We start from the raw sequence: 17,252 nt of genomic DNA, 5'->3' as shown, positions 1-17,252 counted from the left end.
GTATATAATCTGCGGGCATCAGGGAGCCACTATTAATATGCGGGAGACTCCCGGAACTTCCGGGAGAGGTGGGATGTCTGTGTTCTGAAGAAGGATCAGCAGCTCAAAATCATTGAACTCTTTTCTTGTAGGTGCTGCTGACCCATTGCAGATATTTTCTGGTTTTTAATGTTGCATTTGATGTTTGGTATGTTCAATGATGTTGACCAATATATAAGGTTACTTTGATACCACTTGGGCAAAACATGTATGCAAGGTCTACACTCCATCAGAACTGCTGCGGGAGTGCATCAAATGTTCATCTTCCTCCTGTGACGAAAGAGGGTGACAAAAGTACACATAGACTAAGATGTAAACTGTCCTGTGCTATCACCAGTGGGATCAACAGTTGATCTGCCACCTGTCTTCAGGAGAGAGAGATAAGTAAGACAATGGAGCAGCATTTGGAAATGTTAATGAGGAGACGAAAGAGATTAACGGAAGGAGACACCGGTCTGGGTATTGTCAAGACCGGCTCCTTAGAACCCTGAACTGTTTGAAGTGATGGACAGGCGATACCCCAACAGCGGGGATAAAAAGGGACAGGTTCGCTAAGGCAACAGACACCACACAAGACACCACTCATGACACCACGAGGTAACAAGACCCTGGAAGCGGTGCGCCCCACAAGTCGGTGGGAGTTTTGGAGGGCTGATCGCGGGACCAGCCACAGACGCACAGGGTGGAAAGATACGGTCGACGGGAACCTGGTGTGTGTGTCCACCCTTGCCTGAGTGCCGGGGTCACCGCAGAGGAACGATCGTATCTGAAACGGAGGGGTCACAGTCGGTGACCTCAGAAGACATTATAAAGGGCTCGCCCGAAAGCTAACTGCGAGGAATATCAAAGGTCTGTTGAATCCGATTCGAATATCAGCATTTGCTCTCTCTCTCTCTAACGGCACAACAGCGATTACTGCGAACTGAACTAAACTGAACTCTGTCACTTGTGATTGAACATCTTACCCCTAGACTGTGATAGAGCTTGATTGATCCTATTATCCTAGTTCTGTGTACATGTATGTTTATTCAGTGCTAACCTGTTGCATTTATATCCTTACTATTAGAGTACTGTAAACAACAGGAATTCTGCAGATGCTGGAAATTCAAGCAACACACATCAAAGTTGCTGGTGAACGCAGCAGGCCAAGCAGCACCTGTAGGAAGAGGTGCAGTCGACGTTTCAGGCCGAGACCCTTCGTCAGGACGGTGTATTAGAGTACTGTGTTGCTTATTTCTTTAATAAAACTTTCTTAGTTCCAGTAATCCAGACTCCAACTGAGTGATCCATTTCTGCTGGTTTGGCAACCTAGTTATGGGGTACATAACACTCCAAGTAGGCATCTTCTGCATCTTGCCATTATTATTGATTGTACGATTTTGCATGTATTAGTGGCAAGGTTCCAAACACCATCAGCAGAATCTGCTCAGAGGTCCCCACCCGACTATCCAGTCATCTGTTTGACCAATCCCACCACACAAATTTCTGTCTGTGAAAAAAAGTGTTGCCCAGTCTCCTTACTATTAACAATGCTTATCATGGGTTGTCACCTGCCAACCCACTCTACAATTACTTCCTGTGTGATGCTCTCTTTTGAAACATACAGTCCAGAAAATTAAGAGCAGGCCATTCAGTCTTACAAGACTGATCCACCATTGAATAGCATCACAGCTGATCTTCTTTCAATGCTATGTTCTTGATCAATAGGAAAAATAGTGCAGACTATTATCTAAATGGGGAGGAGGTTCAAGCATCAGAGGTGCAGAAGGACTTAGGAGTCCTCATGCAAGACTCCCAGGAGGCTAATTTACAAGTTAAGTTTGTGGTAAAGAAGGCAAATGCAATGTTGGCATTTATTTCAAAGGGATTAGAATATAAAACCAAGGAGATAATACTGATTCTTTATAAGACACTAGTCAGGCCTACTTGGAGTACCGTCAACAGTTTTGGGCCCCATATCTCAGAACGAATGTGTTGTCATTGGGGAGAGTCCACAGCAGGTTCACGAGGATGATTCTGGGAATGAAGGGGGTTTACATATGAGGAGTGTTTGGCAGCTTTGGGCTGGTACTCACTGGAATTTAGAAGAATGTGGGGGGGGGTGGGGGGGGAATCTCATTGAAACTTACTCAATGTTGAAAGGACTGTTTCCCCTGGTGAAGGTATCCAGAACTAGAGGGCATAGCCTTAAAATTGAGGGATGACCCTTTAGAACAGAGGTAAGGAGGAATTTTTTTAGCCAGAGAGTAGTGAATCTGTGGAATGCTCTGATGGACTATGATGGAGGCCAAGTCTGTGGGTATATTAAAGGCAGAAGTTGATTGTTTCCTGATCGATCAGGGCATCAAAAGATACGGTGAGAAGGCAGGTGTTTGGGGTTGAGTGGGATCCGGGATTAGCCATGATGGAATGGCAGAGCAGACTCAATGGGCTGAATGGCCTAATTCTGCTCCAATGTCTTATGGTCTTATGCAGTTTGGTCTAAGTATAATTTCGGATCCACAGCAATGGTTTGCACTCAATTACCCAATGAAATAATTGAACCAGCTACTTTGTTCAGAGAGCAAAGAAGTCAATATTGGCCCTGCTGCCATTTTGGTATTCTACTAAAAATTCAAAACCACTTCTTGGTCCAAAGGCAAAACTTACCTTTGCATTTAGTTTACTAACATGTGGGATAAAATTGAAATGATAAAATCTTTAAAAATGCAGTATTCTTACCTTCTGTTACCCGTGATGATTTAAATCTGTACGGTGTCATTAAAAATGTTTGTTTCTGAAATAAGAATAATAAGAAATTGAGTTTTTGAGCTGTATGCATTTTAAACATTTACATGCAAAATTTAGTTATTTGCTTCCTACCGATTTCTTCTTGACTTTGGACCAGTTCTTCGTTTTGGATTTTTTTTGTAATTGATACACATATTTGTCATTACTTGCACTGTAACATATAATAAATGTTATTCAAAATATGGTATATATCATACCTTGAAAGTATGCAGTTATCAAAACACGTGTTTATAATTCAAAATGATGAAAACTAATCTATAGAATATGAATTTTTCACATTTTCATGACAATTTCTTGATTGCTTAAAATAATAAAATTAGCAAAGCCTCATGTGCTCATGTTAAAACCTACATATGAACTAATATCAAAGTCAACAAAACTGGAGGAGAAATGAAAAAATGGTTGGCATAGGATAAAAAGATTAGAACATTGAAAAAATAAGAAATTGTCTCTTTTAACTCCACCATTCAATTATTGTGGCTGATCATCCAAATTCCTGACCTTGTTAATTGTTTTCTCTCCATATCTTTTAATCTCCTCAGCCATTAGAACAACCTCTAATGACATCTTAACTGCATCCAATGGTTAAGAATTGTGTAGCTTTACCTTTCTTTGCCCGAAGAAATTAAATCCCTAAATTTCTTATTTCATAACTATAGACTGCAACCCCAAGTTCCCAACACAGGAATATACTTTCTAAATTTAGTCTATCCAGTCCATATATGTTTCAGTGAGATTCCCTCTCATTCTTCTAAGATGCTGCAAATGCAGTGAAAGACCACACCATAGATGACAATGATGAAGCTTAAAAGAGTGAGATAGATTGGCTGGTTGAGTGGTGTTGCAACCTCTCACTCAGTATCAGCAAGATCAAGGAATTGTGCACTTTAGGAAGGGGGAGTCAGGAGAACACACACCTATCCTTGTTGAGGGGCAGCAGCAGAAAGAGTGTGCAGCTTCAAATTGCTGTGCATCAGCATTGCAGAGGACCTAATATGGCCTCCAGCAACTGTGCTTCATTAGGAGTTAGAAGAGATTTGGTATGTTACCAAAGACTTTAGCAAGTTTCTACTGATATACAGTGGACAGCATTCTGACTGGCTGCATCAGAGCCTGGTACGGAGTATCATTGCATAGGATTGCAACAGGCTGCAGATGGTTACACACACAGCCATTGCCATCACAGGCACAACCCTCCATCCTATCATGGACATCTTCAAGAGCTGGTGTCTCAAGACGGTGACACTCATCATTAAAGAGCCTCACCCTCTGTGTCATGGTACTATCATCGGGGAGGGGGTACAGGAGCCTGAAGACCTGCACTCAATGTTTTTAGGAACTGTTTCTTTCCTTCTGCCATCAGACTTCAGAACAATTCATGTACGAATGAACAATGATTTGTTATTCATCTTTTATAGTATTTATTTACTTTGGCAACTTACAGTAACTTTTATGTCTTGTACTGTCCACATGTCAATGATAATAAACTTAATTCTAAGTCTCAGCACCTTGAGCTCAGTCTGCTGTTGAATATTATGGTTCCCTTAGCATTATTGATATTAAGTAAGATCGAGCCCCAGCCAAGGCAGCGTGTTGTGTCCTTGAGCGAGGCACTTAATCACACATTGCTCTGCGATGACACTGGTGCCAAGCTGTATCGGCCCTTGCCCTTCCCTTGGACAACATCGGTGTCGTGGAGAGGGGAGACTTGCAGCATGGGCAACTGCCGGTCTTCCATACAACTTTGCCCAGGCCTGCGCCCTGGAGAGTGAAGACTTTCCAGGCACAGATCCATGGTCTCGCAAGACTAACGGATACCTTATTAAATAAGATGAATGGCTCAGAATCCAAAGTCCCAAGGCTGGGATTAAAAGAAATCTCCATTTTAAATGGTGAATTACAGAGACAATGCCTCCTCGTTTTAGGTTCTCCTACTAAAAGAAACTGCAAATAGACATCTCATCCATCAATCCTTTTCTTGTATGTCTCCATCTGATTATCGCCTGTTTTATAAACACTCATGAACATAAAAAATATAGCACAAAAACAGGCCCATTGGCCCCAAAATGTCTGTGCTGACCCCAATGCTAAGTTAATCCACATACAGTGGCATGCAAAAGTTTGGGCACTCCTGGTCAAAATTTCTGTTACTGTGAATAGCTAAGCGAGTAAAAGATGACATGATTTCCAAAAGGCATTAAGTTAAAGATGACACATTTCTTTAATTATAAGCAGATTGCTTTTTTATTTAAATTTTTTACAGTTTCAAAATAACAAAAAAGGAAAAGGGCCCGAAGCAAAAGTTTAGGCACCCTGCATGGTCAGTACTTAGTAACACCCCGTTTGGCAAGTATCACAGGCAATTTAAAAGCATTGCCTTTAAATTGGGTCAAACATTTTGGGTTGCCTCCCACAAGCTTCTCACAGTAAGTTGCTGGAATTTTGTTTCATTTTTCCAGACAGAACTGGTGTAACTCAGTTAGGTTTTTAGGCCTCCTTGCTTGCACACACTTTTTCAGTTCTGCCCACAAATTTTCTATCGGATTGACGTCAGGGCTTTGTGAGGTCCACTCCAAGAACTTGACTTTGTTGTCCTTAAGCAATTTTGCCACAACTTTGGAGGTATGCTTGGGTCATTGTCCATTTGGAAGACCCATTCGCGACCAAGCTTTAACTTGCTGGCTGATGTCTTGAGATGTTGCTTCAATATATCCAAATAATTTTCCTTCCTCATTATGCCATCTATTTTGTGAAGTGCACCAGTCCCTCCTGCAGCAAAGCACCCCCACAACATGATGCTGCCACCCCCGTGCTTCACGGTTGGGATGGTGCTCTTCGGCTTGCAAGCCTCACTCTTTTTCCTCCAAACATAACGATGGTCATTATTGCAAAACAGTTCAATTTTTGTTTCATCAGACCAGAGGATATTTCTCCAAAAAGTAAGATCTTTGTCTCCATGTGCAATTGCAAGCAGTAGTCTGGCTTTTTTATGGTGGTTTTGGAGCAGTGGCTTCTTCCTTGCTGAGCAGCCTTTCAGGTTATGCTGATATAGGACTCATTTTACTGAGGATATAGATACCTGTCTGCCTGTTTCCTCCAGCATCTTCACAAAATCCTTTGCTGTTGTTCTGGGATTGATTTGTACTTTTCGTGCCAAAGTACGTTCACCTCTAGGAGACAGAATGCTTCTCCTTCCTGAGCGGTATGACGGCTGTGTGGTCCCATGGCATTTATACTTGTGTACTATTGTTTGTATAGATGAACGTGGTACCTTCAGGCGTTTGGAAATTGCTCCCAAGGACGAACCAGACTTGACAACATTTTCTGACCTCGATCCGATAGAAAATTTGTGGGCAGAACTGAAAAAGCATGTGCGAGCAAGGAGGCCTACAAACCTGACTGAGTTACACCAGTTCTCTCTGGAGGAATGGAATGAAATTCCAGCAACTTACTGTGAGAAGCTGGTGGAAGGCTACCCAAAGCATTTGACCCAAGTTAAACAATTTAAAGGCAAAGTTACCAAATACTAACAAAGTGTATGTAAACTTCTGACCCACTGGGAAAGTGGTGGAAGAAATAAAAGCTGAAATAAATCATTCTCTCTGTTATTCTGACATTTCACATTCTTAAAATAAAGTAGAGATCCTAACTGACCTAAGACGGGGAATGTTTTCTAGGATTAAATGACAGGAATTGTGAACAACTGAGATTAAATGAACTTGGCTAGGGTGTATGTAAACTTCTGACTTCAGCTTTATGTTGACACTGACTAATCAAATTAATGATGTTCTACTGTTAAGGGATATCCATGTAATTAAAAGCTTTTGTGTTTCTACATTTATTTACATGTCTAAACATAGGAAGAGAATGTGTACAAGGAAGACAAACATCAGAAATAATAAGCAATCTAATTATATTTCACAATGTAGTACTTATTCTATCGCACTGGAGGACCAAAAGGCTATATATATATATCAATCAGCATTCAGCAACATGGTGTCCAACAGTTTGAATACTTACAGCTATGTATTATCCATACTTTAAAATGACATGATGTTGTGCAGGTAACTTTCTAAGAATGCCTGCTTGTTGACTCCCCGAGCAAGGAAAAATGCTATGGCTCACCGTGGTGAGGCTGCCTGTGTGGGTTAGGTGTGTGGTGATTTGAGACTCAGAGCACACGGAAATGAGAGCAGAACTGGACCACTCAGCACCTCAAGCCTGGCACGCCACTGAATTTGATCACGGCTGATCCATGCTGGCCTTAACTTATTTTCTGTATCAGTTCCCCATAATACCCTGGCTAGGATGGCGCGTATAGGAGTACTGCAGCAACTGTTTCAACTAGAAACGGGTTGCTCCGATTCCTTGGTCTGTCTTGGCATCGGTTGGATGCTGTCTCCCCCTTAATTCATTTGGCTGCACAGTCTTTTCTGGTACATGCTCAAGAGCCAGCAACCACTACAGTCACCATGCTGGGAGAACTGTGCTACCACAGAGAAACAGACAGCAGCTTTTGTAACATTTACTGGGAGGTGATGATGGAGAATGTAGAATCGAGCTAGTCAGTCAACACTTGCGGGTGCTGCTGATCTCTAACAGCGGCCTGCCTTCACTGGCTAGGGTGCAGCCCCAAGCCCCATCACTTAGTGCTAAGCAGAAGCACTGCTTGTTACAGCACACTCAGTGCCATCAATCACAGGCAGCCTCTTTGGACAGAGACAAGGGGACAAATCCTCGATTGTACTAGGCTCTCTGAGCAAAATGGCTGTCATATTATGACCACTTTTCGCACAGGTTCGATCAGCATTTTCATTGCTGAGAAGGCAACTTGCATGCTAAGTAATGTACCACCTATGCTTATTTATAAAGACCCATGGTAGCAGTAATATGTACTGTTGTATTAATTACCCATCAGTGGGAGCTAACATTCGAGGACTGATGTGATTCCACTGTGGTGTTTTTGCTATAGGAAAGATGATTGAAGATGGAGTAGTTGGATTTGCCTGAAGTTTGAAAAAATCATCGCCATCTTCTTGGCCTGAAAAACTTGGAAGCTGCAATATAATTACAAAAAGGAGAAAAATATTTTGAAACTCTAAGTTTGTAGAAGAAATTTGTGATCTAAGCTTTTATTTGCATGCTGCAATTTTATTCAAAATTCAATAATTTGCATCATAATGATTGCCCTTCTGTTACTTTAATATTTCAATTTATCCTAATACAGTATATATAAAACTATAAACAATAATATGTTAATCTAGACTGAATAAACTTGGTATAGGAGGTTGAGAAAACAAAAGAAGGTCTAAAAGAGCAAAATGTCTAACACTAAACACACTGGAAATATTACTGTACATCTGCTTTCTAGATGGAATTGTACATAGCTTACATTCAAAAAATTATTTCATTATTGTATAATTTTACTGATTGTTCGCCTGTCCACTGGCAAAACTGAGAGGCAGGTGACCAAAGCCTGTAATAAATGGGAATGTCTAACCCACTACAATCAGTAAAAAGGTAACTTGGCATTACCAAATCCACCGTGAGAGACACAAGATGATTTCTGAATAATTTTAAAGAACCAAGTGCATTTTAATGTGGCATCTTTGGTGGATTGTGTCATTGTCACTTCCAATTAAAAATGCTCAGAAGTACCGTTAGCAGAAACGGTTTGCTGATGGTGCTCAAGCTACTATCCATTTCATATCTCCTTATGACATTAAAGGAGGCCATTGAGTCCATCAAGTCTACATCATTTAACAGAACAATCCTAAACCCACTAATTATTTCTTTAATCTATTTTCCTCAAATTGGCATCTACCTTTCCTAGATTTGATAACTCATTTACATACTGGAGGCAATTTATTAACTAACCAACCTGCACATTATTGGGATGCAAGAGAAAAATGGAGCACCTAATGGAAATCTGAATACTCCAATTTCCTCCTGCATCCCAAAGAAATAGGTACAGGAAGAACAAGCAAATTGGATAGAGGCTGCATAAGAGATCAGGACTGAACCCAGGTCGATAGAACCACAAGGCAGCAACTCTACTAAAGTAGCAATTTGTGCTTCGTAGTTGCCCATCTCACAGCTTGAAAGGCTGAACTAGAGGCTGAAATGTGTGGTGTAGAGATATGTATGTCTTCACTCTTTACCATCATAGCATTATCAGTGTTATGCTTGTGAAGAATATAATTCATAATCATTTTTAAATGTCCTGCAACATAAAGTGCACAGATATAAATTTGTCTTTCCATTTTGTCCACAATTTTTCAGCTGTATATTCAATTGCAGAAGACATTTTACACTTATAATCCTGATCCAATAGAAACAGCAGTCAATTGGAAGAATTTAGTTAGAATATTTCAACATTTTACAATACTTAAATATTTTTTTTAATGAGTGTCCAAACCTTTATTCTCTTATGCTGCAATTCTATGTCATTGAAAAGATCTTCATGATCATCCTTAGGAATATGTTCTAGGAAAGACCTTACTTGCTGCTTTCTTTTCAGTGTTCCAGCCCGTGCAATAATTTTCTTGGGTTCCCCTGTGGAGGTAACATTCATTAAATAATTAGGGCACATTAATAAAGGCACATTTGGTTAACTTGCCTAATCATACAATCTTGTAGGAAGATTAATTCTCATGACTATATGGTACTTGCATTTAAAAACCAATAGAAGTTCAAAATGTAAGAATGAATATACAACATACTGCTATACACAACCTAGTATTTTTAGAATCAAATTTGCACTGAATGTTTTAGCTGAATTTTTAATTGTTTTCTTTACTGGAGAGTGGAATGGGTAAAATGCATTAAAATAGCACAAGAACAAGTAATCCATCAGTCTAGAAGCACTGATAGTATTTTTCCCAGTGTGTATTGGTGCAAGTTCTTTACCAAATACAGTGAACCATTTTCCTCAAATATATGTGTGTAAGTGATTGAGAGCGAGAGAGAGAGAGTAGAGAGCAAAATTATTTAGTGATTCCAATTTTAAAAACAGCAGGGAACTCTGATTGCAGTTGTCATCATTTTCTTAGAGTCTAAACCTAAGCTGAGCATGTCCTCCCTAGGTTACCATAGAGGTCCGTACCCTAGAACTGTTCAGAATCCAAACAGCTTGCAAGCTGAAAGTACAAATGGCCACTGATATATTTAAAAATACGGGCCAAGCATAGGCAACCTTTAGTTAATCTCAACTACTCCGATGTGGCCACACAGCAGAAGATGCTTTAGTAGCCACAGTAGCCAGAATCTAATTTCCTACTTCATCCTGAATGTTAAGTGGATGAACCTTCTGGACCAGCTTCCCATGCAGGACTGTCCTTAAAGACAAGGCCTTGCTGAAGTCTATATAGATAACATCCACTGTCTATCCTTCATCAAATTTTCTGGTAACCTCCCTTGAAAAACTCTATAAGATGGTTAGACATAGAGCCATGTTTACTATCCCTAATCAGACCCTGTCTATCCAAATACCTTTATATCCTATCCTTTAGAATACCTTCCAATAATTTAATCCACTACTGATATCAGGCTCACTGGCCAATAATTTTCCAGCTTCTTCTTAGAGCCTTTCTTGAACAATGGAACAACAAATAGCTATTCTCCAGATCTCTGGCACCTCACACGAGGCCAAAGATGTTTTAAGTATCTCTGTCAAGGCTCCCAGCAATTTCTGCACCAGCTCCCACAAGGCTTGAAGGAAAACTTTGTCAGGCCCTGGGGACTTTTCCACCCTAATTTGCCTCAACACAGCAAGCACCTCCTCTTCTGTTATCTGGATATAGTCCATGTTGTTATTACTGTTTGGCCTCAGTTCTATAAACTCCATGTCTGTCTCCCAAGTAAGTATAGGTGCAAATAAAAGATCAATTTTAGATCTTTGGTTACATGCATAGATGACCAATTTTGTTTCCTGCTACCCTTTTGCTCTTAATACATCTGTAGAAGTCCCTGGGATTCTCTTTCACCTTGTCTGCCACAGCAACCTCATGCCTACTGATTTCCCTCTTAAATGTTCTCTTTCTTCTCTTATATTCCTCAATTGCCTTATTTGTTAATTTTTAAATTTAATTTTAAGGCACAATTTTTGATTAGGGCACATGGATAACAGAGCCAGACACTGCTACAATACAGAGACCGCCCAAAAACAAACCTTCATGAAGATCTGCTGGTTAAATTACACAACCTCGGCTTGCTGAGGGGATCGGACCTACAGTCCTCGGAGTCATCTGATGCCGGTGGCCGGAGGAGGAGACGTCGTAAGCGGTGTGTGAGGAAGCGGAAGCAAGGCAAGTGGGCAGGAGTCCATGCCAGGCAAAAAGCAAACTCTAGCCAGCCAGCTCTCCCGTCCATTCTGCTCTCTAATGTCCGCTCTCTGGACAATAAATTGGACTACAACCGACTCCAATGAAATACTCGATGGCAGTACAGAGTCTGCTGGGTGTATGTTTTCACGGAAACGCGGCTCACTGACGGAATCCCAGACACCGCCATTCAGCTGAACGGGCTTGTCTTGTTTCGAGCGGACGGAGATGCAGCTCTTTCTGGTAAGACTCGCGGTGGTGGCTTGTGTGTTTACATCAATACGGAATGGTGCAAGAACTCCCTGCTGGTTTCCAGATACTGCTCATCGCTAGTGGAGTTTGTGACTGTTAGATGCAGACCATTTTATCTGCCACGGGAATTCACCACTGCTCTTATAGTCGGTGTCTACATTCCCCCCAGCACTAATGCTAAGGAGGCGCTCTGTGAACTGTATGGGGCTATTAACGAACTGCAGAACGTACACCCTGATGGACTGTTTATTGTCGCCGGAGATTTTAACCACGCGAACCTTAAATCAGTGCTCCCCAGATTCCATCAGAATGGGGACTTTGCAACAAGAGGGGAGAACGTGTTGGACCTTGTTTACACAAATATTCCTGACACGTACCAGGCAGATCCCTGCCCCCCACCTCGGTTACTCAGACCACATCTCTGTTATGCTACTCCCAGCATACGGACCGCTCGTCAGACGCTCCAGATCAGTTCAGAAGCAGGTGAAAACCTGGCCAGCAGGAGCCATCTCTGCTCTTCAAGACTGCTTTGAGCACTCTGACTGGCACATGTTCAGGGAGGCTGCAACCAATGGCGACTCTACCAACTTAGAGAAGTACACGGCATCAGTGATTAGTTACATCAGCAAGTGCATCGATGATGTCACTGTAGCCGGGACCATCACTATACGCGCTAACCAGAAGCCATGGATGACCACGGAGGTGCGTGCGCTGCTGAGGACCCATGACTCCACCTTCAGAGCAGGCGACAAGGCAGCCCTAACAACAGCGAGGGCCAAACTGTCCCGGCCCATCAGAGAGGCAAAGTGTGCACACGCCCAGCGAGTCCACAGCCACTTCCAGGACAGCAGCGACATGCGGCGCATGTGGAAGGGCATTCAGGACATCGTGGTGCCTCCCTCTCAGATGCGTTGAATAACTTCTACGCTCGTTTTGAGGCGGAAAATGACGTGGCAGCAAGGAAGACCATCCCTCCTCCAAACGACCAGGTGCTGTGTCTTACCGTGACCAATGTGAGGAGAACCCTGTGCAGGGTCAACCCACGGACGGCTGCTGCACCAGACAATATTCCTGACAGAGTGCTTAGAAGATGTACAGACCAACTAGCTGCGATTCTCATTGTCATCTTCAACATCTCCCTGAGCAGCGCCGTCGTTCCTACGTGCTTCAAGGCCGCCACCATTGTCCCCGTGCTGAAGCAGTCTTCAGTGTCCTGCCTCAACGACTACCGTCCCGTTGCACTCACATCCATCATCATGAAGAGTTTCGAGAGGCTCATCATGAGGTACATCAAGACCCTGCTGCTCCCCTCACTGGACGCCCAGCAGTTTGCATACCGTCCCGACCGTTCTACAGACGATGCCATTGCCATCACCCTCCACCTGGCCCTAACCCACCTGGACAAAAAAGACATGTATGTTCGAATGCTGTTCATAGACTTGAGTTCAGCATTCAACACAATCATTCCTCAGAAACTGATTGGAAAGCTGAGCCTATTGGGCCTGAACACCTTGCTCTGCAACTGGATCCTAGACTTCCTGACTGGGAGACCTCAGTCAGTCCAGATCGGAAGCAGCATCTCCAACACCATTACACTGAGCATGGGGGCCCCCCAGGGCTGTGTGCTCAGTTCACTGCTGTTCACTCTGCTGACCCACGACTGTGCTGCAACACACAGCTCCAACCACATCATCAAGTTCGCCGATGACACGACCGTGGTGGGTCTCATCAGCAAGAACGATAGTCAGCATACAGAGAGGAGGTGTAGCGGCTAATGGACTGGTGCAGAGCCAACAACCTGTCTCTGAATATGAACAAAACTTCAGGAGGACACTGAATGACCACTCTCCGCTGAACGTCGACGACTCCTCTGTAGAGATCGTTAAGAGCACCAAATTTCTTGGTGTTTACCTGGCGGAGAATCTCACCTGGTCCCTCAACACCAGCTCCATACCAAAGAAAGCCAAGCAGTGTCTCTACTTTCTGCGAAGGCTGAGAAAAGTCCATCTCCCACCCCCCATCCTCACCACATTCTACAGAGGTTGTATTGGGAGCATCCTGAGCAGCTGCATCACTGGCTGGTTCGGGAATTGCACCGTCTCGGATCGCAAGACCCTGCAGCGGATAGTGAGGTCAGCTGAGAAGATCATCAGGGTCTCTCTTCCTGCCATTACAGACATTTACATCACACGCTGCATCTGTAAAGCAAACAGAATTATGAAGGACCCCACACACCCCTCTTACAAACTCTTCTCCCTCCTGCCATCTGGCAAAAGGCACCGAAGCAATCGGGCTCTCACGACCAGACTATGTAACAGTTTCTTCCCCCAAGCCATCAGACTCCTCAATACCCAGAGCCTGGACTGACACCAACCTACTGCCTCTACTGTGCATATTGTCTTGTTTATTATTTATTGTAATGCCTGCACTATTTTGTGCACTTTATACAGTCCTGGGTAGGTCTGTAGTCTAGTGTAGTTTTGTGTTGTTTTACATAGTTCAATGTAGTTTTTGTATTGTTCATGTAGCACCATGGTCCTGAAAAACGTTGTCTTGTTTTTACTGTGTACTGTACCAGCAGTTATGGTCGAAATGACAATAAAAAGTGATTTGACTTGACTTGTTCCATGCTGCCTATGCCTGCAATGCATCTCCTTCTTTTTAACTAGAGCATCAATATCTCTTGAAAATCAAGGTTCCCTAAACCCATTAGGCTTGCCTTTTTTAATCAGAACATAAACTCAGTGGCCATTTGTTAGGGACAACTGCTTGTTTGTACAAATATTTAAACAGCCAATCATGTGGCAGTAACTTGAGAGGTTCAGAGGTTCAGGTGTTCAGACCAAACATCAGAATGGGGAAAAATATGACCCAAGTAAGTTGGATTGTGAAATGATTGTTGGCGCCAGATGGGGTGGTTTGAGTATCTCAAAAACTGTTGCTCTTACTATTTTTATGCAAAACAGTCTGTAGGTCAAAGAGAATGGTGTGAAAAACAAAAAAAAAATCCAGTGAGCGGCAGTTCTGTAGGTGAAGACACCTTATTACTGACAGAGGTCAGAGGGAGAATGGCCAGACTGGTTTAAGTGGACAGGAAGGCGAAGGAAACACTTTACAACAGTAGTGTGTAGAAGAGCAGCTCTGAATGCATAACATGTTGAACCTTGAAGTGGATGGGCTAAAGCAGCAAAGTACCACATCAGGTTCTACTCCTGATCCTAACAAAGTGGCCACTGATCGTACGCAATCGGTCCTCTCAATATTTCACTCTTGAAGGGCTCCCACTTACCAAGCATTCCTTTGTCGATACAATTTAATAAGTTTAGTATTCTGACCTTGCTTGTTTTCATTACTGGAACACTTTTTCTTCTTCTGTTTTTCAGATATTTTGCACAATTTAGGCTGCTGCTCAGATAGGTACTTTTGTTGGCACTCCTCAGCAGAATGTGTACCAACAGATGCTGCCACATCTTCCCAGAAACCATGTTTATGTTTTGGCAATGCTGCAACAGTTCTATTGGGACAGACAAGCAAAATAAAACAAATGTATAAGAAGATTTTTAAAAAATGTATATCTTCCACGTATAACAACAGGAATTCTGCAGATGCTGGAAATTCAAGCAACACACATCAAAGTTGCTGGTGAACGCAGCAGGCCAGGCAGCATCCCTAGGAAGAGGTGCGGTTGACGTTTCACGCCGAGACCCTTTGTCAGGACTAACTGAAGGAAGAGTGAGTAAGAGATTTGAAAGTTGGAGGGGGAGGGGGAGATCCAAAATGATAGGAGAAGACAGGAGGGGGAGGGATGGAGCCAAGAGCTGGACAGGTGATAGGCAAAAAGGGATACGAGAGGATCATGGGACAGGAGGTCTGGGAAGAAAGACAAGGGGTGGGGGGAACCAGAGGATGGGCAAGAGGTATATTCAGAGGGACAGAGGGAGAAAAAGTAGAGTGAGAGAAAGAATGTGTGCATAAAAATAAGTAACAGATGGGGTACGAGGGGGAGGTGGGACATTAGCGGAAGTTAGAGAAGTCGATGTTCATGCCATCAGGTTGGAGGCTACCCAGACAGAATATAAGGTGTTGTTCCTCCAACCTGAGTGTGGCTTCATCTTTACAGTAGAGGAGGCCATGGATAGACATGTCAGAATGGGAATGGGATGTGGAATTAAAATGTGTGGCCACTGGGAGATCCTGCTTTCTCTGGCAGACGGAGCGTAGATGTTCAGTAAAGCGGTCTCCCAGTCTGCGTCGGGTCTCGCCAATATATAAAAGGCCACATCGGGAGCACCGGACGCAGTATATCACCCCAGCAGACTCACAGGTGAAGTGTTGCCTCACCTGGAAGGACTGTTTGGGGCCCTGAATGGTGGTAAGGGAGGACGTGTAACGGCATGTGTAGCACTTGTTCCGCTTACACGGATAAGTGCCAGGAGGGAGATCAGTGGGGAGGGATGGGGGGGACAAATGGACAAGGGAGTTGTGTAGGGAGTGATCCCTGCGGAATGCAGAGAGAGGCGGGGAGGGAAAGATGTGCTTAGTGGTGGGATCCCGTTGGAGGTGGCGGAAGGTTTATCTTCCACATATTGCTGGATTGAAGCAGTAATAAATCAAAGGACAGAAGACTTAAACACATAAAGGTAATTTGTGTCTTGCTGATAACCAACAGTAATATAAAAGACTTGAGGCACCTATGCTAAAGTGTCAATTTTTCAAAATATTTCCTTAAAAAAAAGAGGATTATTTTGGATTTTCCTGTCAGATTTAAAGTATGAAGACTTAAGAGCAATTTATGGAATTTGCTCCTTTCAACAATGAAGGCAATAATAAACTCCAACACCCAGGACATGCCATCTTCTCATTGCCACCATCAGGGAGGAGGTACAGTAGCCTGAAGGCACAAACTCAGTGATTCAGTGACAGCTTCTTCCCCTCTGCCGTCCGATTTCTGAAGGGACTTTGAACCCATGAACACTACCTCACTACTTTTTTATTTCTAATTTTGCACTAATTATATATATATATATAGGAAACCTTGAGCAAGATACACAAAATGCAGGAGGAACTCAGCAAGTCAGACAGCCTTCCCCCACTTTTTTATCTGGCTTTTGGTCCTTCCTTTCCAGTCCTGATAAAAGGTGACAGCCCAAAATGTCAAATGTGTATTCTCCTCCATAGGTGCTGCCTGACTTCCAGTAAAGGCAATTATGCAGGTTTCTGTATTTTAACAACTTTCACTGTGCTTGCTGGCAAGTTTTACAGCTTAACAAAGAGGAGGGGACTTGATATGGATGTTTCAGATCAATGAATTCTGTTAAAAGTTCGTTAAACCTACTAGCATCATTCTTGCTTCATTAGTCAATCTATTACAACTCAGTGGGAAAGTGCAGGGTCAGTTCATTTGAAGGTCTGTTCAATATTCTGAATGAATGTGCAGTGTAAACAATATCATATACATAATGCACCTGCTGGCTATCAATAGATACCACCCTGTTGCTTCCAGAAATCATCCAGAATCCCTAGGCTCTAATTCAGTGAGACTCACGGACATGTGCTCTGTTGAAGCTTGAAATATCGGAGATAGGGAAAACAATAATCAATTGCTCACAGATTTTCAGGAGTTGAAAAACACTCTGTAACTCCAATTGTAAAACGCGTTAAAGAATTTTATTATTTAATCAGGTAGTATTGGGTCAGTTCAAGGAGGTCGATGATCTGCTGATTTTATAATACCAATTTTTGACTAATGCAGAGATTGGTGATTTCAGGAAAATTGTCTGAAAAAGAAAAGAGGATCATCTCTGCAGGGAGATCACTTAAGTTATGTGGTGAACTCTGATAGGGATTGGA

The 17,252-nt window shown here is 42.7% G+C and overlaps 1 protein-coding gene across 3 annotated transcripts in view; it reads right to left on the bottom strand.

Moving 5' to 3' along the window:
- mis18bp1 (MIS18 binding protein 1) overlaps positions 1-17,252 on the bottom strand; it is a 67,782-nt gene that overhangs the window by 3,047 nt on the left and 47,483 nt on the right. For all 3 annotated transcript variants that reach the window (XM_072270917.1, XM_072270933.1, XM_072270925.1), the window contains 5 exons: positions 14,738-14,916; positions 9,248-9,384; positions 7,741-7,886; positions 2,902-2,980; positions 2,761-2,815 (listed from right to left, as the gene is read on the bottom strand). In XM_072270917.1, coding sequence (XP_072127018.1) covers positions 2,761-2,815; positions 2,902-2,980; positions 7,741-7,886; positions 9,248-9,384; positions 14,738-14,916 — 596 coding nt within the window. The remainder of the gene's footprint in view (positions 1-2,760; positions 2,816-2,901; positions 2,981-7,740; positions 7,887-9,247; positions 9,385-14,737; positions 14,917-17,252) is intronic.

This window comes from Mobula birostris, chromosome 1 (genome assembly GCF_030028105.1).
Source record: "Mobula birostris isolate sMobBir1 chromosome 1, sMobBir1.hap1, whole genome shotgun sequence".
Lineage (NCBI taxonomy): Eukaryota > Metazoa > Chordata > Chondrichthyes > Myliobatiformes > Myliobatidae > Mobula > Mobula birostris.
The sequence above is the reverse complement of the archived record's forward strand: the minus strand, read 5'-3'. Positions and strand labels throughout refer to the sequence as shown.